This window comes from Scyliorhinus torazame, chromosome 17, assembly GCF_047496885.1.
Source record: "Scyliorhinus torazame isolate Kashiwa2021f chromosome 17, sScyTor2.1, whole genome shotgun sequence".
Classification (NCBI taxonomy): domain Eukaryota; kingdom Metazoa; phylum Chordata; class Chondrichthyes; order Carcharhiniformes; family Scyliorhinidae; genus Scyliorhinus; species Scyliorhinus torazame.
Genome location: NC_092723.1, coordinates 107184218 through 107206720, shown reverse-complemented (window position 1 = coordinate 107206720; position 22503 = coordinate 107184218). Strand labels below are relative to the sequence as shown.

Below are 22503 nucleotides of genomic sequence, written 5' to 3'. Positions count from 1 at the left end.
AGTGTATTCCACCTCTTAAGATCCTCTCTGGCCTCCTCCACCAGCTTCATTAAGTTCCACTTATGGAGCCCCGTCCATTCCTTCGCTACCAGAATCCCCAAGTACCAAAACCTATCCCTCGCTACCGTAAATGGCATCCCACCTAAATTAGCCCCTGTGCGAGCTCATTCACCGGGAATACCTCGCTTTTCCCTACATTCAGCTTGTATCCCGAGAACCCTCCAAACCTCCCCAACAGGCCCATAATCCTCTCCCAACGGCTCAGAAACATCCAGCAAGAGGTCATTGGCATAGAACGACACCCGATGCTCCCTCTGTCCTCTCATTGTCCCCTGCCACTCTGCCGATCCCCTGAGAGCCATCGCCAATGGCTCTTTGGCCAGCGCAAACAGCAGCGGCAACAACGGGCACCCCTGCCTCGTACTCCTGTGTAGGTCAAAGCTTTGTGAGTTCATATCATTCGTCCTCGCCCTCGCTCTTGGCGCCACATATAGCAACTGCACCCATGCCACAAATCTCGGCCCAAACCTTCCCAAAACTTCAAACTAGTACCGCCACTCCACCTGATCAAATGCTTTCTCCGCGTCCATGGACACCACCACCTCCGGTACCAGAGCTCTTGACGGATTCATCACCACATTCAACAGCCGTCTTGTATTACTCGCGAGCTGCCTGCCCTTCACGAAGCCTGTTTGATCTTCTGCAACCAACCCCGGGACACAATACTCCATCCTCCCTGCCAACAACTTAGCCAATACTTTCACATCCGTGTTCAATAGTGATAAGGGTCTATACGACCCACATTCCACCAGATCCTTCCCTTTTTTGGAGATTAGTGTGATTACTGCCTGCTTCATCGTATCTGGCAACTCCCCCTTCACCAGTGCTTCATTAAATGTCCCCAACACATGTGGTGCCAGGTCTGCTGCAAATTCCTTATAAAATTCTACCGAGTACCCATCTGGCCCAGGGGCCTTCCCCGACTGCATACCCCTGATACTATCCAGCACTTCCCTCAGCCCCAGGGGCTCCTCCAACACCTGCCTCTTTGCTTTCTCCACCTGGGGAAATTCCAGCTCGTCCAGAAACCACCCCATGTCCCCCTCCTCTTCTGGGTCTGCCTCATAAAGTCCCTGGTAATACTCTCTAAATGCCTCATTTATCTTCCCTGGCTCTGACACCACATCCCCAGCCCCAGTCCGGATCTTCAATATTTCCCTGGACGCAGCCTGCCTCCACAGCTGGTGCGCCAGCATGCGGCTCACCTTCTCCCGATACACCTACCTCATTCCCCTTGCCCAACGCAGTTGCCCTACCGCCCGCCCCATTGTCAGCCTGTCATATTGCCCCTGCAACCTCTTCCTCCTCGCCAATCCCTCCACGATGGGCACCCTCGAATATTCCCTGTCCACCTCCACTATCTCGCTCACTAGACGGTCATGTTCCGCCCTCCTTTCCTTATTAGCACAAACCGTAAATGAGAGAATTTCTCCCCGGATCACTGCCTTCAGTGCTTCCCAAAAAATGCCCGCCGGCACCACCCCATTCTGATTAAACTCCAAATAATCCCTAATCGCCAACCGCCCCTTATCACAAAAACCTCCACCCGCCAACAACCCCGAGTCAAACCTCCACCACGGCCTCTGCTCTCATCCCGTACTGAACCGAATCTCCAGCCAGTGGGGTGCATGGTCTGAGATAACTATCCCCACATACTCCGCCCTCTCCACCCCAACCAAAATCTCCCGACTCACTACAAAGTAATCAATCCTCGAATACACCTTATGGACGTGTGAAAAGAAGGAATAGAACATAGAACATAGAACATTACAGCGCAGTACAGGCCCTTCGGCCCTCGATGTTGCGCCGACCTGTGAAACCACTCTAAAGCCCATCTACACTATTCCCTTATCGTCCTTATGTCTATTCAATGACCATTTGAATACCCTTAGTGTTGGCGAGTCCACTACTGTTGCAGGCAGGGCATTCCACACCCTTACTACTCTCTGAGTAAAGAACCTACCTCTGACATCTGTCTTATATCTATCTGAAAGCGCCATGGATCCACCATACCCATCCTCTCCATAAACCCCCCAGCACCCTTGCCATTCGTACCCTACCCATCTACCTGGGGCTCAATCTATCCACCCTCGGCTCCAGGACACAGTTAAAATCTCCCATGATCAACTGATACGTGGCCAAATCTGGGATTGCTGCCAGCAACCCCCTCGTAAAACCCACATCATCCCAATTTGGGGCGTACACATTTACCAACACTACTGGTGCCCCTTCCAATACCCCACTCACAATCACATACCTCCCACCTGGATCCCTCACCTCCTTCGCACTCATGAATCCCATTTTTTTGCTCATTAAAATCGCCACACCCCTCGATTTCAAATCAAACCCCGAGTGAAAAACCTGCCCGACCCACCCCTTCCTTAACCTAACCTGGTCCTTCATACGGGGATGTATCTCCTGCAAAAAGACAACACCCGGTCTCCAACTCCTGAGTTGCGCGAACACCCGCGACCTTTTAACTGGCCCATTCAGTCCCCGGACGTTCCACATTACCAACCTTACCGGAGGCTTGCGCCTCCAATCCCTTCTACCGTCCGTCATCTTCCCCACTTAACTCCTGCCCCTTTAATTCCACTCTGTACCTAGTCCATCCCAGATGGCCCCTTTCTTCGCCCTTGACCATGTCATCTCTCACCCCCTGCCGCGTCGCAGAAACCCACCCCCGCTTTTCCCCTTCCCTTTCTTCCCCTTTCCCTCCTGCCCCCGGCCATCCCTCTTGGCCTTCTCCCCCACCACCTCACTTCCGTTCACCAGCATAACCTGCTAGCACGGCTGCCCCTGCCCAAAGGCACATCCTAATGACCCCTCCCCCACTCCTCAGCTCAAAGAAGAAGGCCTCCTGCTGGCCTTACCCTCCCCCACCCAAACAAGGATTGCTCCTGAACTCCAGGTAGCCTTCTCCAAAAGCAAATAAACAGATGTTAAACACAAACAGTCCCATAAAACAGGAGGGGGAATGGGGACATCCATCCCCACATAAACTTTTCACCCCTACAACTCCTTGCAATCTCAACATTGAGCAGAAACTCTTTCCCCCCCCCCCCCCCCCCCCCAAAAGGCAAAAATCCCCCAATCGCTACACCCACTTCAAACATGCTCCCGACCATTATATAGTGCCAGCACCTCGGTCCCCAAGCATTGTCCACTCCGTTCTCCCCCAGTTTATGCTCCTTAATGAAGTCTAAGGCCGCTTCTGGGGTCTCGAAATAATGTTCCCGGCCTCCGAACGTAGCCCATAATTTCACCGGTAAGAGCACCCCAAACTGGATCTGCCGCCGGTACAGGCGCCTTGACCTTGTTGAAACCTGCCCGCCGTTTTGCCAACTCTGCTGTCCTGATAAATCTGGCCGTTATTTCCCTCCCAGTCGCAGCTACACTTCTCCCTGGCCCACCATAGAATTTTCTCTTTCTCCACAAATTTATGGAGTCTCACGATCACCGCCCGTAGCGGCTCCCCAGTTCTAGGTTTTTTCCTCAGAGACCTATGCGCTCGGTCCACTTCAGGTGCCTTATCCAGCACCCCTTCTTCCACCAGTCCTGCCAGCGTCCTCGAGACATACCTTGTGGCACTCACACCTTCCACTCCTTCAGGCAGGCCCACTATTCGCAGGTTCTGCCTTCTCAAGGCATTCTCCTGCTCCTCCACCTTTGCCCTCAATGTTTTACAGAGGTCTCCTAGGAGCCCCACCTCCGCCTCCAGAGCCACCACACGATCGCTGTGGTCCGAGATCACTCCTTCAGTCTCCCGAATCTGTGACCCCTGCACCTCCAAACACCTCTCCATCCGCTCCAAAATACTCTTCAGGGGTGCCACAGCTTCTGCAATGGCCTCTGCATGATTCTCATGCATTTCTTTCCTCTGTTTATGGAATTCCTGTATCTGGGGTCTTACAGCTTGCCCCTCCCCCGCCTGCATGCTGGAAGAGACTGTCTGTGAAGCACAAGGCTGTTTCAACTTTCCAGCCAAACCTCTCACTGTTTATTGCCCGGTTCGGTGATCAGAAGACAGACCATTCCAGGGGTAAACTACTCTTCTGACATTCACCTACGCCTTTTCATCAAAATTCTACCCGGATCTGGGTAAAAAGAGCTCTTTTCTGTGACTTTGAACCGGAACAGCCTTTCTGTGACCAATCACTCCATGGTCACAAGCGGAAATCGTGGCTTCTGACTTACGTACCCGTATCTTCTCATAGTAAAATAAAAAAGGGTTGTGATGGCTTCATAGAATTTACAGTGCAGAAGGAGGCCATTCGGTCCATCGAGTCTGCACCGGCTCTTGGAAAGAGCACCCTACCCAAGGTCCACACCTCCACCCTATCCCCATAACCCAGTAACCCCACCCAACACTAAGGGCAATTTTGGACATTAAGGGCAATGTATCATGGCCAATCCACCTAACCGGCACATCTTTGGACTGTGGGAGGAAACCGGAGCACCCGGAGAAAACCCATGCACACACGGGGAGGATGTGCAGACTCCGCACAGACAGTGATCCAAGCCGGAATTGAACCTGGGACCCTGGAGCTGCGAAGCAATTGTGCTATCCACAATGCTACCGTGCTGCCATGTTTCCCTGTGAGATTTGGTCTTTAGGGCACTTAACACCTGCCAGATCATAATGGTCATTCATTGAATTGTTGTTTGTGGGGCTTTTGCTGTGACTTGGACTTGCCACTGAGCTTTCTAACAAAATGAACAGTTGCTACATTTCAAAAATGTTTAATTGGCTGTAAGATGCGGCAGGCAAATATATTAATACTGCATCCGCAGTAATTTGCTTTTATATTAATATATTTTCTGTGCATTCTTGATGGCGTAAGTCATTGATTAAAATCGCTGCCTGAATTTACATGTAAACACTAGGTATGAACCAGTTGTGTTTTGTTTTCGTGCTCTGATAAAAGCAGCTATAATATGAGTCAACACTTGATTATTGCTTGCTGGATATTTATTCCTCTGATTATATCATTCTTGACTTGCCAGCTTCCTGCTTACAACCAGAGAAAGTGTTGCTGTCTGACTGATTTCTCAGCATTACAATACTTTTCTTTTGGTTATATAATTTTTCCACTTCAATCAAAATTTTTTCTTGCTCCGAATTTCTATTTGAAAGAGTGGTAGCACATTGTGTCCTTCATTTGATTCTATCGATTTAAAAAAAAAAAAAAATTACGGTATTTTGGGATGGTTTTAATTTCTAAATCATGGTTCATTCTGTAGCTCCTTCTTCTACAACAGGAAGAAACTGGTACCATCAAATGAATTAGTCCATTATTTGCAAATAGAGTTGTATTGCAGCACTACTTAAGGTAGTAAACTTTCAAACCTTGGGTTGTTTTTGAAGCAGTTGCTGAAGTATGACAGTATGTTCACTTTAACCATTTAACACCAATGTCTATTTCTTACAGCTGCAATGACAAAAAGACTGATGCACTAGCAGCTTCTATTGTGTATATGAAATGAGGACATGATTTACCCATTGCGCGCACACTGACATTCCCAAAGTGCATTTATTTAAGTGCTTATAGTTAAGAGGAGGGGGGATTTAAACTAATATGGCAGGGGGTGGGAACCAGAGCGTTAGCTTAGAAGATGTCATAACTGAAGGGGAAATAGAGAACAAAAATAACAGAACAACACCCTCAGGCAGAGCAAAAAAGGTGACAAGTGTGAGAAGGGAGCTGGTCAATGCAGGACTGAGGGTATTTGTACCTTAATGCGCGCAGTATACAGAACAAGGTAAATGAGCTTGTTGCGCACATTGAAATTGGCCGTTACGATGTTGTGGGCATCACAGAGACGTGGCTGCAAAGGGATCAGGGCTGGGATCTAAATATACAAAGGACAGGACAGGCAGATGGGCAAAGGGGGTGGGGTTGCATTGTTGGTAAGGAATTAAGTTAAATCGATAGCATGGAGCGATATAGAATCAGAAGGCATAGAATCTCTGTGGGTAGAGTTGAGAAATCGCAAAGGTAAAAAGACCCTGATGGGAGTTATGTACAAGCCCCCTAGCAGTAGTCAGGATGTTAGGGCAGAAAATAAATCAGGAGATAGAGAAAGCATGTAAAAAAGGCAATATCACAATAATCATGGGCGACTTCAATATGCACGTGGACTGGGAAAATCAGGTTGGTAGTGGATCCCAAGAAAAAGAATTTGTGGAATGTTTAGGAGATGTTTTTTTGGAGCAGCTTGTGGGAGAGCCCACGAGGGAGCAGGCAATTCTGGATTTGGTGATGTGCAATGAGGCAGACTTGATTTGGGATCTTAAGGTGAAGGAACCCTTAGGGAGCAGTGACCATAATATGATAGAATTTACCCTGCAGTTTGAGAGGGAGAAGCTGGAATCCGATGTAACGGTATTACAATTAAATAAGGGTAACTACAAAGACATGAGGGAGGAGCTGGCCAGAGTTGATTTGAAAAGGAGACTAGCAGGGAAGACAGTGGAACAGCAATGGCAGGAGTTTTGGGGGATTATTCGGGCGGCACAGCAGAAATTCATCCCAAGGAGGAGGAAACATGCTCAGGGCAGGACAAGGCATCCATGGTTGACGAGGGAAGTCAAGGACAGCATAAAAGCAAAAGAAAAAGCACACAAAGTGGCAAGGATTAGTGGGAAGCCAGAGGATTGGGAATCATTTAAAACCAAGCAGAGGACAACTAAAAAAGCAATAAGGGGGGAGAAGATGAAATATGAGTGCAAGTTAGCAAGTAATATGAAAGAAGATAGGAAGAGCTTCTTTCAATATAAAAGGTAAGAGAGAGGCAAAAGTAGACATTGGACCACTGGAAAACGTGGCTGGAGAAGTAATAATAGGAAACAAAGAAATGGCAGACGAACTGAATAGTTACTTTGCATCAGTCTTCACGGTGGAAGACACCAGTGTGATGCCAGAGCTCCAGGAGAATCAGGGGCAGAGGTGAGTGCAGCGGCCATCACTAAGGAGAAGGTTCTGGGGAAACTGAAAGTTCTGAAGGTGGATAAGTCACCAGGACCGGATGGTCTACACCGCATGGTCCTAAGAGACATAGCTGAGGAAATTGTGGAGGCATTGCTGGTGATCTTTCAGGAATCACTGGAGGCAGGAAGGGTCCCAGAGGGCTGGAAAGTGGCTAATGTAACACCACTGTTTAAGAAGGGAGGGAGGCAGAAGACTGGAAATAATAGGCCGGTTAGCCTGACTTCGCTCATTGGTCAGATTTTAGAGTCTGTTATTAAAGATGAGATCACAAAGTACTTGGAAGTGCAAGGTAAAATGGGACTGATTCAGCACGGCTTTGACAAAGGGAGATCATGTCTGACAAATCTGTTAGTTCTTTGAGGAGATAACAAGGACGTTAGACAAAGGAGAACCAGTGGACGTGATTTGTTTAGATTTCCAGAAGGCCTTTGACAAGGTGCCGCATAGGAGACTGTTAAATAAGTTAAGAACCCATGGTGTTCAGGGTAAGATCCTGGCATGGATGGAGGATTGGCTGACTGCCAGAAGGTAGAGAGTGGGGATTAAGGGGTCTTTTTCAGGATGGCAGCTGGGGACTAGTAGTGTGCCTCAGGGGTCTGTGCTGGGACCACAACTTTTTACAATATACATTAATGATCTGGAAGAAGGAACTGAAGGCACTGTTGCTAAGTTTGCAGGTGATACAAAGATCTGTAGAGGGACAGGTAATATTGAGGAAGCAAGGGGGGCTACAGAAGGATCTGGACAAGCTACGAGAGTGGGCAATGAAGTGGCAAATGAAATACAATGTGGAAAAGTGTGAGGTTATGCACTTTAGAAGGAGGAATCTAGGCATAGACCATTTTCCCATACTGGCCTTCCCGAACAGGCGCCGGAATGTGGCGACTAGGAGCTTTTCACAGTAACTTCATTGAAGCCTACTTGTGACAATAAGCAATTATTATTATTATTATTATTATTATTAAATGGGGAAATCAGAAGCACAAAAGGACTTGGGAGTCCTTGTTCACGATTCTCTGAAGGATAACGTGCAGGTTCAGTCTGCAGTTAAGGCAAATGCAATGTTAACATTCATGTCAAGAGGGTTAAATTACAAGACCAGGGAGGTACTTCTGAGGCTGTATAAGGCTCTGGTGAGAACTCATTTGGAGTATTGTGAGCAGTTTTGGGCCCCGTATCTAAGGAAGGATGTGCTGGCCTTGGAAAGGGTCCAGAGGGGTTCACAAGAATGATCCCTGGAATGAAGAACTTGTCGTATGAGGAACAGTTGAGGATTCTGGGTCTGTACTCGTTGGAGTTTAGAAGGATGGGGGGGGGGGGATCTTATTGAAACTTACAGAATACTGCAAGGCCTGGATAGAGTGGACGTGGAGCGTATGTTTCCACTTGTAGGAAAAACTAGAACCAGAGGACTCCATCTCAGACTAAAGGGACGATCCTTTAAAACAGTGATGACGATGAATTTCTTCAGCCAGAGGGTGGTGAATCTGTGGAACTCTTTGCCGCAGAAGGCTGTGGAGGCCAAATCATTGAGTGTCTTTAAGACATAGATAGATAGGTTCTTGATTAATAAGGGGATCAGAGGTTATGGGGAGAAGGCAGGAGAATGGGGATGAGAAAATATCAGCCATGATTGAATGGCGGAGCAGACTCGATGGGCCGAGTGGCCTAATTCTGCTCCTATGTCTTATGGTCTTATGGTCTGTTTCAATTAAAATTTTCTCTTTTTCAAAACAAAATGGTGAAAAATGCTACATTCTGATCGTCGGTTCATGGATATAGTTTAGTTTGCTTGCCCTGAACATGTGAAATTGTTCTTTGATTTTAACCTATAGTAATAAATAAAAATTAAAGATGCTTAAATTTAAAAAATATATTTAAAGTTCCCAATCTTTTGTTCAATTAAGGGGCAATTCATTGTGGCCAATCCACATACCCTGCAAATCTTTGGGTTGTGGGGGTGAGACCCACGCAAAAATGGGGAGAAGGTGCAGATCAAAGATGCTTAAATACCAACAATTAAGAGCCGTTTCTTCTGCTCACCCTATTTACCGATTTGCAGCACATTTCCCATGATTTTAGTTCACCTGCTATGGTGAATTCAGACTTAATTCTTTGCTCTGCCTGTTTCCGCACAGTAATGGTGGAGGCACATTTTATTTATGTCAATATATTATCCTGAATTGTTCTTAAGCTGGATTTTTTAACGTTGAAATCTATTGATGTAAAAAAAAAAGCAGCTTTCTATTCTCATGTCAGCATGTCTTCCACCCCTGAAGCACTCCCTGTCACCAAAAAACGCTACCTTTTTACTCTGCGTTGATGTACGGTATATTCAACGCCAGATTGTGCTCACCGATGCATGTAAAATGTCAAATTTCTTCAGGCCTTGGTTAAATGACTAGTTTCTTTCGTGCATCTATTGTGAATGTTTCTGAATTTGAGGGCTACAGGAGCAACTTATTGCATTGAATTGAATATTAACTTTTTCTCCCCCTCTTTCTCCTACAGTCACTCTTGCTACTGGGTGGAGTTGCTCTGGTCTGCCTTTCCCTCAACCTCCTCTTCCTTCTGTTCTATTCCTTTTGGCTGTGTTGTCGGAGGAAGAGTGAAGATCAACCAAATGCAGACTGCTGCTGTACAGCATGGTGCGTCATCATAGCAACACTTGTGTGCAGGTGAGAAATGCCCATCTTTTATGAGAATAGTGTTTCTCCTGCAGAAATCTTTCTTGGCTATGGTGAAGTTTATTTGTCTTAGTGACGCAGTGAACTCTCACTTGAGAATGTGAGTGATGCATTTTGGTATGAGGAACATAAAGAGACAATATAAAGTAAGAGGAAAAATGTTTAAGCAGGTGCAGAAACAGAGGGATCTGGTGTACATATGCCTGGATCATTGAAGTGGAGATGCCTGCGTTGGACTGGGGTGTGCACAGTAAGAAGTCTTAAAACACCAGGTTAAAGTCCAACAGGTTTGTTTCGAATCACTAGCTTTCGGAGCGCAGTTCCTTCATCTCCTGAATCATTGAAGGCAGCAGGAGAGGTGGAGAGAGCAGTTAATAAAGCATACAGTATCTTGAGTTTTATTAATAGAGCCATCGAGTACGAGAGCAAGGAGGTTATGCTGACCGTCTACAAGACACTAGTTAGACCTCAGCTGGAGTATTGAGTACGGTTCTGAGCGCCACACTATAGGCAGGATGTGAAGGCATTGCAGCTAGTGCAGAAGAGGTTTACAAGAATGGTTCCAGGGATTAGAAACTTCAGTTAAATGAGGATAAGTTGGAGAAGTTGGGACAGATCTTAGAGAGAAGAAGGCGAAGAGGAGATTTGATAGAGATGTTTAAAATCACAAGGGAGCTTGACAAAGTGGTAAGGGAGAAACTGGTCCCCCTCGTAAGTGGATCGATAACGAGAGCGCACAGATTTAAAGTGATTTGAAAAAGAAATAAATGTGATGCAAGAAGTAACTTTTTCACACGAGCGGCTCAAGTCTGGAATGCACTGCCTGGAAGTATGGTGGAGGCAGGTTCAATTGAGGCATTCAAGAGGGGATTAGATGATTATTTGAATAGAAACAATGTGCAGGGGTACGGGATAAAAGGCAGGGGGATAGCAGTAAGTCATGATGCTTGTTTGGAGAGCTGGTTCCGACACGGTGGGCCAAATGGCCTCCTTCTGCGCTGTTACAATTCTGTGATTGAGCAGTGTTGGGTTTTTCTGTTCTGCCATGTTCAGCTTCAGATCATACCTGTTTTTCTGCATAGCAATTCCTGATGCATCCATATCGAGGGAACAACCAAACAGTTCTATGTCCTTTCACAGGGATGAAGATAAGTATTTCTGAATCACTGGTGTACACCTCTTCATATGCAGTTAAGGAATAGTATTTTCAGAGGCTTTGAAACAGATCACCTTCCCTGCCTCATCGTAGGTTGTAGTGTGAAAAAATTAAAATTACCGGAAAAGGGATTACACTTGGGGCTTGCCAAATACAATGGAACTAAAGTGAAGTTACTATCGTCCCAGATGACCATAGGCTGATTTCCCATTTGAGGGGAAGAGCTGATTGGTGGTGATTTAACCTGAGGGTCACCACACCTCGAGCGAGGGGAGGGGTAAGGTTGAGAAGGCAGTGAACCTCAGCCGGTGCAGGAATTGCATCATGAACCAGGGTTCAATTCCCGTACCGGCTAACGTTATCCATGAAGGCCCCACCTTCCTCTTGTCTGAGATGTGGTGATCCTTGGGTTAAATCACCACCAGCCAGCTCTCCACCCTCAAAGAGAAAAGCTGATATGGTTATCTGGGACTATGGTGACTTTAATTTACCTTATTGCTGCCCTAAATAATTTGCTAGGATTGACATATTAAACTTACTACCTCGTGGAATCCTATGTGTATAATTGTACTTACTGTGGTTACACAGCAGAATCCTACTGTACTCAAAAGAGACACCACTGAAATGCTATGGGTGCGATTCAGAGAGTAGTGAACACAGCCCAGTCCATCACTCGAACCTGCCTCCCATCCATTGACTCTATCTACACCTCCCGCTGCCTGGGGAAAGCGGGCAGCATAATCAAAGACCCCTCCCATGCGGCTTACTCACACTTCCAGCTTCTTCCATCGGGCAGGAGATATAAAAGTCTGAGAACATGCACGAACAGACTCAAAAACAGCTTCTTTCCTGCTTTTACCGAGCCTCATGTCTTAAAATGTTGCATTCATCCAACCCTTGTCTGCTTATCCTAAAATTATTCCCTTAGTTTGTGAGTTTCTTCCCTCTATCTACCCACCTCCTCTCCCTCACGATGCTCCTTGAAATCCATCTTTTCAATTGCTTTCCTCATGTTTCCTCTTTTTAGATTAATGTTGGTTTTTGCCCAACCGTGGGACTTTTATTTCTTTATTAAGCATGCTATTTATGCAAGCTTTTGTGGATTTAATTTTCTGAGGCGTTGAAGTTCAGTACGATTTGCTTTGTAAATATAGGGAGGAATTCTCTGATAATGAGGCTATGTCCCCACACCTGTGAAAAAACGGACTTTTTTCTAGAAAGTGATTCTCCGTTTTGAAGGGGGCTAGAATGGCCTTGGAGTAGTCCACGCAGCTCCGGCTGCCGATACGGGGCCCTGCACTTCCGGCTGTGGCGGCGGCCCCGCGCCACATGGGGGACCCACACAGCGGGCCTGCCCTGACAATATAGGCCCCCCCCCCCCCAGATCTGTGTTCGCAGCCACCATTGTGAGTGCCCACCGGGTGGAACCATGATTGGTGGGAGCTCAGCCAGTTGTCGGCGGAGAATAGCAGGAAGGTGTCGTACCCGATCGCGAATCAGACGCTCCATTCTCCGCCCCCGCTCCGAGCGCGATTGTGGTGCGGAGGCACGGAGAATCCCGGCCATAGTTTTTCCTTGGCCTCCTAACTTCCTCCTCTTGTTAAATCTTGTGAATTTCACAGCCCATTTCTCCCCAATATTGCCTAAATACAGAAGGGGAAATTCGCAGGTAAGACTTAACAGTCCATCGTTGTAATGATAAACCTTGATTTTCTGATTGGCTCAATCTAGAATAAAAGGCTAAAAATCACTGGTAGGGGGTGGCATGGTGGTGCATTGGTTCGCACTGCTGCCTCACGGCACCGGGTCTGATCCCGGGTCACTGTCCATGTGGAGCTTGCACGTTCTCTCTGTGTCTGTGTGGGTCTCCCCTTCACAGCCCAAGTTGTACAGGGTAAGTGGATTGGCCACACTAAATTGTCCCTTAATTGGAAAAATTCATAAAATCAAATATCACTGGTTGAAACATTTAGGCCCATAATGCTGCTTATACTTAGCTGGATTTTTTTTCCTGTTAAATAATATCTTGTGCTGGAACAGCTGTACTTTGGAATGCTTGGTCACGAATTTATAAGCATGATGCTTGGCAGTCGTGTGGTTTCCCATTCTTTCCGGTGGATGAAGTTAGCTGACCAGGTCCTGCTTTCCACGCTAACCCACCTGCCCATGACCCAACTCTCTCCCCACCCTTCTCTCCCCACTTAACCCCAAGGAAGGAGGGTAGGGCCATTAGGAAGAGTCACTGCACAGCTTTAGTAGCACCTAATGGGCTACTGTTAAGAACTCTGCTGTTGTTAGATGCGTGGGTTTCCCAAACCCAAGAAGGGTAACTTGGAACGCCGGTTCTTAATTGTTTAGTTTTCAGTATGGTATAATGTGAGGACAGTTATGCAAAGGTCCAGTCTTGTTGTAATCATTTAAATAAAAGACTGTTTATTAGCTTGTAAAAACACACACCAAGAAAGGCCACAATATAAAAACAGAAGTCTACAGTAAGTGTTTGAGCTAAATCCAGCAAATAATTACCACCCATGAGTTGTATCTTAGATTTGGGAAGCCTTCCTTCTGATTCAGCATTGGCTTTGAGATTTTCAAACAGCAGCTTCTAGCATAGAATACTGATTTCTGGGACAAATTCTTTTTCCAGCTGGTTGTAGCTATGATCATAACTGCTCACGAGCGGCTTCTCCTGATGTACAGAGCTAACCCGGCTACTGATATGCCATATTTCCCTTTTGATCTCATTCTATCTAAGCAACTCTCCTTAAAAGCAATGCTTTTAGCATGCAAGTGTGACATTCATTCATATGTCTCCACTTTGAACTAGTTTCTTCTGTAGTTCTAACAGGTACAGTTCTATACTCTATTGTCCTGCACCTCACTTAAGTAAATATCTGTTTATCCTGCTACTAAGCTCATTCACATATCAAAACCCTCCAGGAGGCTGCACTCTTATCAATTCCCTTTCATCCAATTTTTCAAACTTTATTTGCTGCAGTGCCAGAATGGCGAGGGGTGAGCAGTGCACAGTCTGCCATCAGCCATATTTTTTCACCATTAATGACTTTTCATTTGTTCCTCGAATTTTTGGTGGTAGAGAAATGTGAAGCAACATTTGATACCTCAGCAAAAAAACAACTACGTTATAATTGATGTTTTCCTGTATTTATGGATACAGCGAGAGAACGTCAATTTTTACTATTTAAATTATGAAACGCAAAAAGGTCTTTGACTGAACACTGCTGATTCTGCTTTACAATTAAATATATATTTTGTACATATGACTGCTGCATATAGATTCTCTTCAAATAACTGTACAAGAACTGACAGCCTTCCCTTATGACTGTTATTTAGCTTTCTTGTTAAATATTTTATGTGTGATGTTTATGACGAAATGGTGACGGTTCCTTTGCTGTTCACTGTCACCATTCTATTATTCTATGATTTCTGGCCTGGATTGAAAACCTTGTTGTGGATGACAGTCCAGCGTCCAGATAACATGAGCTGGATTCTCCGTTTCTGAGGCTAAGTGCCGGCGCAAATGGAGAATCCGCAGGAGGCTCATGACAAGAAAATCGACACAAACCCCTCACCGATTCCGGTAAGGGGCTAGCACCGGCGTTGCGCGAAACTCCCGCGGATCGTGCCGTGAATGGCCGGGTCCCGGGCCGCGGCATGCGCAGGGCTGACGACCTGCACCGGTCAAGCTGTAAAACATGGCGCCGGCTGTGCTCAAATGCTAACCCACCAACCATGACCCCACAGCACATCTCCTGGCCACCCTCCACCAGTCCCCCTAGCCCTAGAAGAAGATCCCCCAGCCAGCGGCGCTGGATACTGTTCGCAGCCAGCACGCCGGGTTCCCAACCGCTGGGACCACTCGTGGCATGCGCCGTCGGAAACTCAGCCCATCGGGGGCAGAGGATCACGGGTCAGCTGGCTGATGACGCGCCAACAGCGTTGAAACGGCGTGCAGCACAATGACGATGGTTTGGAGGGTGCGGAGCATTGTGGACCGGTGTCAAACCGGTGAAGGCCCCGATTCCGGTGTCGGAATCCATTCTCCGCTCGATCGCTGATCACGATTTCAGCATCGGGCTACGGAGAATCCAACCCCATATCGTTGGCTGCTGTTTTTCAGGATGGACAGTTGTATTATGTTGATCTGATCCTTATATGTGTATTGAAGTACTGCATCATATAATACTAGAGTTGTGGTTTAAGAATTGGAGTATGTTTCTGCTGCTTAATCATTCTACTGGTCTTCACAAACGTTTGAACTGTTGTGTGTAGAAGGGAACGTATACGAGTTGCTGGCATTTAGTCAGATCCTGTGACCAGAATCTTAGTGTGAACATTATGGCCCCTTCATTTATGGTAGTCGTGGTATAAAACAAATTAAATGGAAAGAGCTATTGTGGTTTAAAAGTGACCACTTTAGTCTTTCAAGACATCTTCATCTAATATCCAGCTGCCTTATAAATCCATGAGTGCTTTCTCTCAATATGATGCGCAATATGTGTATTTATTCAGAGACAGCTGTGCCAAGCGTCTAAACTGGTCTAATCTCCACAGTCTCAATTTAACAGCATGTGCAATATTTGGAAGCTATTAGAAACCATTATAGTGATTCAAGAGATGTGTTTAATTTCTGGAGATGGTGGCAGAGAGCCACAAGGCTTCAAGGCAGTACAAAATAGAGTCACAAGACTGGTAACCCCTCTGGAAGGACTGACTGATCGGATAAAATTGGGCTTTTCAGCCTTGCTATTAGGTATTTGACAGGGAATTCATAGAGTTAAGCTGATAGTAAACATAAAAAAAGTAAACTGGGACATGATTTTAAACTAATGGGCCAAATGTCTCTGTCACCTCCACTAAATTTGGTGGTTAATCTATGACTGTAGGACAAGAGGGCCGAAACTATAGTCTGAATCCATAACATTCATAATGAATGCCAGCAGGTTTTTAACACAGTATTACAGCACCCGGACTAGACCCCAATTTACTTTAGGAACCTGGATGACACCTCAACAATTTTTCAATTTTGTAAAATGTGAGGAAAGGATACTTTGCTCTAGGAGTGATTCCACTGACAACTAGAGATATTTTTTTAAACAAACTTTATTATCAATACACGACTAACCCTATTAAAATCCAAGAAATAAAACAGCCATTCAATTAACAGTTAAACAGTTCTTACAAAAAAATTAAGGTCTTTGAGCTTACTTTACCATCTACTTCTAAACTTTCAATTAAGCAAAATCCACACACAGGTCAAATGCCACTTATTAATAAAGTTAACACTGAGTGGCTTACAGATATATTTACATGAACAGGATGGAAACAGCGAGAAACGGACCCAGGAAGTTCAAGACAGGCATCATGATTGGCGCAGGCTTGGAAGACCGAAGAGCCTGTTCCTGTGCTGTACTGTTCTTTGTTTGTTAGATTTATGCACAAAGTCCTTGGGAAGAGAAGCTTTTAGATGTCAGTATGGGACACACACCAGCTTTCCTCAGAAATCAGAACACAACTCTAAGAATGAAACTAAAAACAGCAGGCACGAGGCAGTGTTGAAAACGAAACTCAAAACCAGACCCAGACCCACCAATGAGTGACAACATCACAGCCTGCCTAGCTGGCTGTGAATAATCATTATTGCCACAAGTAGGCTTACATTAACACTGCATGGGAAGTTACTGTGAAAGACCCCTATGCGCCACACTCCGGCACCCGTTTGGGTACTGTGGTATTATAGGTATTATGGTACCTGATAGGCTAAAGCACCATTGGTGGAAACTGTAGGCTTTCTATTGATTAGAATGTAAGATAGCTCCGCCCTGCTAGACGGGGTATAAGAACCCGTGCCGCCCCAGCAGCCTTCATTCTGTACCTGAGCTGCTGGAGGAAACATCTAGCTTATTAAAGCCTTCAGTTGGACTACAACCTCGCTTTAGTGGCCATTGATCGTGCATCAGGTACACAATCTTTTGACCAACCTGATTGGTTGAAAGAAAAGTCTCTTGAACTTCAAAAGCCATTAATCCTGTTACTAGTGTTATCAAATTTCCCCAAGTCTCATACCTAGTTATAAGCCAAATGTTAAACTGCTGCATGCAGCTTACTGACTACTTGAAAGATTGGTTTTTGCCAGGCTTGGGTGATTTTCATGCGCTTTATGTTTAGCTTGCAACCAATTGTGAGAGACGTGTATTTCGGGAACTCAGCAACATAAGCACACAATGGCCAGGATTTTCTGGTTCCTCCATGGAATGGGACTGGAAATTCCTGCCGAAAGACAATGGAATTTTTGTTGGTCTGCCAAATTTTCATTGATATGCAGCTATGCAAACATCATTATCTGTAAATGTAAGAATGCCTTTCAATCTTTGCTTCAAACTCCATTTTTTTTTTTTGTTGAAATCTTTTTATTGGCATTTTCAAAAATTATAAACAATTATGTACATTGCTGGCCGCAAACTCCATTTTTGTTCTACCATTTCCATCCTTCTCCCTAACGACAGGACTGAGATGAAACTAACTTGTGCGAACTTCGGTGTCATATTTAACCCCAAGATGAGCTTCTGACCATATATTGATGCTATAACCAAGACCACCCATTTTCCACCTTTAACATCACCAGACTTCACCGCTGTCTCAGCTGGTTTGCTACTGAAATCCTCATTCATGCCATTGTTACCTTGAGACTTGATTATTCCTGCTGGATCTCCCACATTGTACCCTCTGTAAACATGAGATCATCCAAACTCTAATACCTATGCCTTAACTAGCACCAAGTCCAGTTCTTCTATTACCCCGCTGCTGGCTAAGCTATATTCGTTCCTGATCAGGCACTGTCTTGATTTTTTAAATCTCATCTTTGTTTCCAAATTTTTCCATGGTTTTGTTTTTCCTTGTCTCTCTAAACTCCTTCAGCCTACAACCCGCTGAGATACCAGCACTCATCTAATTCTGGCGTCTTGAGAATCACCAGTTTTAATCGCTCCACCACTGGTGAGCAGCGGGAACGGGGCGACTCGACCAGAGGCTAGCCAGGCAGCAGGGCTGACAGTCAAGAGGGCAGGGCAGCAACCGGCCAGGAGAACACGTGGTCGTCGAGGCTTGAGGCCCGGACACACGAGCGAGAGGTGAGCAGTTATGAAGTGCAAGGAAGGCGTGGCAAACACTAGCGTCGTGTCTCAAGGAATTGGGGAGCAGCAGCCAATGAGAGCGGGGTGATTTGACCAGAGTCAGCGGCCAGCCAGGCAGGGCTGAGAGTGAGAGGGCTGGACATCAACCAAGAGCTTCGTATTGTTTTTGCATGTTGAACATATTGCCTTTTTTGGTGTCAGTCATTTCTCTCTTTGATCGATTGTGGTGTCTTTTATGATACCCGACGTACCTTGCCCATCCATCGGCATCATTGCTTTCCCACCAATTGTTTTTTAAAAAATATTTTAATTCAAATTTTTACATATTTTCATATTTACATATTTCTTACAGAAATAAGAAAAAACAAAGAACACATAAATAAACATCTTATAGCTATGTCACGTATTCCCCCAATATACTAGCCTCCCATTAAATAATAATAAACACAGTAGTAAACACAAAGTACCCCCCCCCCCAAAAGAACATGTGGCCGTGATTTGCTGGGCTCCCCGAACACCTCGCACACCTGTTCTCTACTCCAAAAACCCAGTCATGTGCGCCTTGTGCAGAACCTTAAACTGTATCAGGCTAAGCCTGGTGCAAGAGGAGGAAGAATTTATCCTACCCAGGGCGTCCGCCCACGTACCCTCGTCTATCTCCTCCCCCAGCTCCTCCTCCCATTTACCTTTCAGCTCCTCCACCGAGGCCTCCACCTCCTGCATATCCTGGTAGATCGCCGAGACCTTGCCTTCTCCAACCCACACCCCCGAGAGCACCCTATCTTGGATCCTACGTGCTGGCAGCAGCGGAAATTCCCTCACCTGCCGTCTTACACACGCCCTTACCTGCATGTACCTGAAGGCATTTCCAGGGGGGGAGCCCAAATTTTTCATCCAACGCCCCAAGGCTCGCAAATCCCCCATCTATAAACAGGTCCCCCATCCTTCTAATACCTGCCCTGTGCCAGCTTAGGAAACCCCCATCCACTCTCCCCGGGACAAACCAATGGTTCTCTCGAATCGGGGATCACACCGAAGCCTCTGCCTCACCCCTGTGGCGTCTCCACTGCCCCCAAATTTTGAGGGCCGACCCCACCACTGGACTCGTGGTGTACCTTGTCGGCGCAAACGGCAGCGGTGCCGTCACCAGCGCTCACAGGCTCGTGCTCACACAGGACGCCATCAACAGCCTCTTCCATGCCGCCCCCTCCCCCACCATTACCCACTTGCGTTTCATCGCCACATTGGCAGCCCAGTAGTACTCACTCGGATTAGGCAACGCTAGCCCTCCTCTGTCCCTGCTCCGTTCCAGAAACACCCGTCTCACCCTCGGGGTCTTTTTCGCCCATACAAACACCATGATGCTCCTGCTGACCCGCTTAAAAAAGGCCTTGGGGATCAGTATAGGGAGGCACTGGAATATAAAAAGAAACCTTGTGGGAGCACCGTCACCTTCACCGACTGTACCCTACCCGCCAGGGAGAGTGGCAGCATATCCCACTTTTTAAACTCCTGCTCCACCAGCCTCGTCAAGTTGAGCTTGTATAGGGCCCCCCAGCTACTGGCCACCTGGATCCCTAGGTACCGAATACTCCTTTCCGCCCTCTTCAGTGGAAGCTCGTCTAACCCCCTTCCCTGGTCCCCTGGGTGTATCACAAACAGCTCAGTCTTCCCCATGTTGAGCTTATACCCGGAAAAGTCTCCATACTCCCTGAGGATCCGCATCACCTCCGGCATCCCCCTCACCGGTTCCGCCACATACAGTAACAGGTCATCGGCATACAGCGAAACCCGGTGTCCCCTCCAGTTCCTGGACTCCCTCAAAGCCATCGCCAAAGGCTCAATTACCAACGCAAATAGCAGGGGGGATAGGGGGTACCCCTGCCTCGTCCCCTGGTACAGCCGAAAGTATTCCAACCTCCTCCGATTTGTGGCCACATTTGCCACCGGGGCTTCGTACAGTAACCTAACCCAACTAACAAACTCCTCCCCGAATCCAAACCTCCTCCACAGGTACCCCCACTCCACCCTATCGAAGGCCTTCTCCGCATCCATAGCCGCCACTATCTCCGCTTCCCCCTCCACTGCAGGCATCATGATTACATTTAGGAGCCTCCGCACATTGGTGTTTAGCTGCCTTCCCTTCACGAAACCCGTCTGGTCCTCGTGGTTCATCCCCGGGGCACAGTCCTCAATTCTGGTAGCCAACACCTTCACTAACAGCTTCGCATCCACGTTGAGGAGTGAGATTGGCCTATACGACCCACACTGTAAAGGGTCCTTGTCCCGTTTCAAGATCAGCGCCCTGGACATCGTCGGGGGTAGGACCCCCCCCTCTCTCGCCTCATTGAAAGTCCTCACTAGTAGTGGGCCCAACAGATTCATATACTTCCTGTAAAGTTCCACCGGGAGCCCATCTGGCCCCGGTGCCTTCCCCGCCTGCATACTCCCCAGCCCCTTAGTCAGCTCCTCCAGCCCTACCAGTGCCCCAAGCCCCGCCACCTGCCCTTCCTCTAGCCTCGGGAACCTCAGCCGGTCCAGAAAACAGTGCCCCCTCCGTCGGGAGCTCAGACCTATACAGCCCCTCATAGAAGTCTCTAAATACCCCATTTATTCCACTGCACTCTGCACTGTGTTCCTCCCGCTTCCGAAGCTGGTGTGCCAGCATCCAGCTAGCCTTCTCCCCGTATTCATACACCGCCCCTTGCACCTTCCTCCACTGCACCTCCGCCTTCTTGGTAGTCAACAGGTCGAACTCGGCCTGGAGGCTTCGTTGCTCCTTGAGTAGTCCCTCCTCGGGGACCTCTGCATACCTTCTATCTATCCTTAAAATCTCCCCCACCAACCTCTCCCTCTCTCTCCTCTCCTTCCCCTCCTTGTGGGCCCTGGTGGAGATTAGCTCTCCCCTAATCACCGCCTTCAGCACCTCCCAGACTACCCCTACCTGCACCTCCCCATTATCCTTAACCTCTAGGTATCTTTCAATGTACCCCCGGTCCGCCCGCTCACCTCGTCCGCCAGCAAACCCACCTCAAGGCGCCACAGCGGGCGCTGGTCCCTGTCCTCCCCTAGCTCGAACTCCACCCAGTGCGGGGCATGGTCTGAGATGGCTATGGCCGAATAATCCGTGTCCTCCACCCTCTGGATCAGCGCCTTGCTCAAAACGAAGAAGTCAATCCGGGAGTAGGCTTTATGGACGTGGGAAAAGAAAGAGAATTCCCTGGCCACCGGCCTAACAAACCTCCATGGGTCCACTCCTCCCATCTGGTCCTTAAACCCCCTCAACACCTTGGCCGCCGCTGGCCTCTTACCCGTCCTGGTAGAGTGGTCCAATGCTGGATCCAATACCGTATTAAAGTCGTCCCCCCCCCCCCATTATAAAGCTCCCTTACTCCAGGTCCGGAATCCGGCCCAACATGTGCCGCATAAATCCGGCATTGTCCCAATTCGGGGCATATACATTCACTAATACCACCCGCACCCCCTGCAGCTTACCACTCACCATCACGTACCTACCTCCATTGTCTGCCGCGATGCTCAGCGTCTCAACCGACACCCACTTCCCCACCAAAATTGCCACCCCTCGATTCTTTGCGTCCAACCCTGCCTGAAAAACCTGCCCCACCCACCCCTTTCTCAGCCTAACCTGGTCTGCCACCCTCAAATGCGTCTCCTGGAGCATGACCACATCTGCCTTCAGTCCCTTCAGGTGCGCGAACACACGGGCCCTCTTGACCGGCCCGTTCAGGCCTCTCGCCTTCCAAGTTATCAGCCGGGTCAGCCCCCCGTAGCTGCGTTGCTCCCCCCATAGCACCTCTTTCCCCAAAGTTATTGCCAGCATCTAGTTACTGGCTAGCCAGCAGGTTTGTGATGCAGAGCAAGACCAGTAGTGCGGGTTCAATTCCAGTACCGGCTGAGGTTCCCTTTATGCCGAGTATTTGCAAAAGTATGATTCTTGCCAAACAAAATGACATTGTCTCGTACGCTGGGTTGTCTTATGTGCCATGGTCTGCAGCACTTTTTTCAAACTGCCAAAAGCAGGTACAAAGACGCAGTGGTTTCTGGATGTATGTAAACATAAAAAATGTGCAAGTGTTAGCGATTGGTTTAAAGAGCTTGAAAAGTGGAACAGAATACATACACGGAGAGGAATGTTTCATTTACATAGCACCACTTTTGGAATGCTGTGTGTAAAAAGATTACTGAAGCACTGCAGCTGGAGCACATTTTACAAGAATGTTACTTGGAATTGCGACTTTGTAATCTTTGGAAAAGATAGAGCAGGCAGGGATTTTCTCTCTGTGAAAGAGAACTGACCAGCATCCAACTCCGGTGTTCAGCCCTTTTAGAGAATTTAGCGTTTTACACTGGTGGCACAGTGGTTTACAGTCGGGAGGGAGTTGCCCTGGCAGTCCTCAACATCGACTCTGGACCCCATGAAGCCTCATAGCATC

General features: G+C 47.4%; 1 protein-coding gene across 7 annotated transcripts in view; it reads left to right on the top strand.

The window, feature by feature from the left end:
• The window catches only part of LOC140394047 (protein tweety homolog 3-like), a 309376-nt gene that overhangs the window by 111651 nt on the left and 175222 nt on the right, over nt 1-22503 (top strand). For all 7 annotated transcript variants that reach the window (XM_072480836.1, XM_072480842.1, XM_072480839.1 and 4 more), the window contains exon 2: nt 9564-9730. In XM_072480836.1, coding sequence (XP_072336937.1) covers nt 9564-9730 — 167 coding nt within the window. The remainder of the gene's footprint in view (nt 1-9563; nt 9731-22503) is intronic.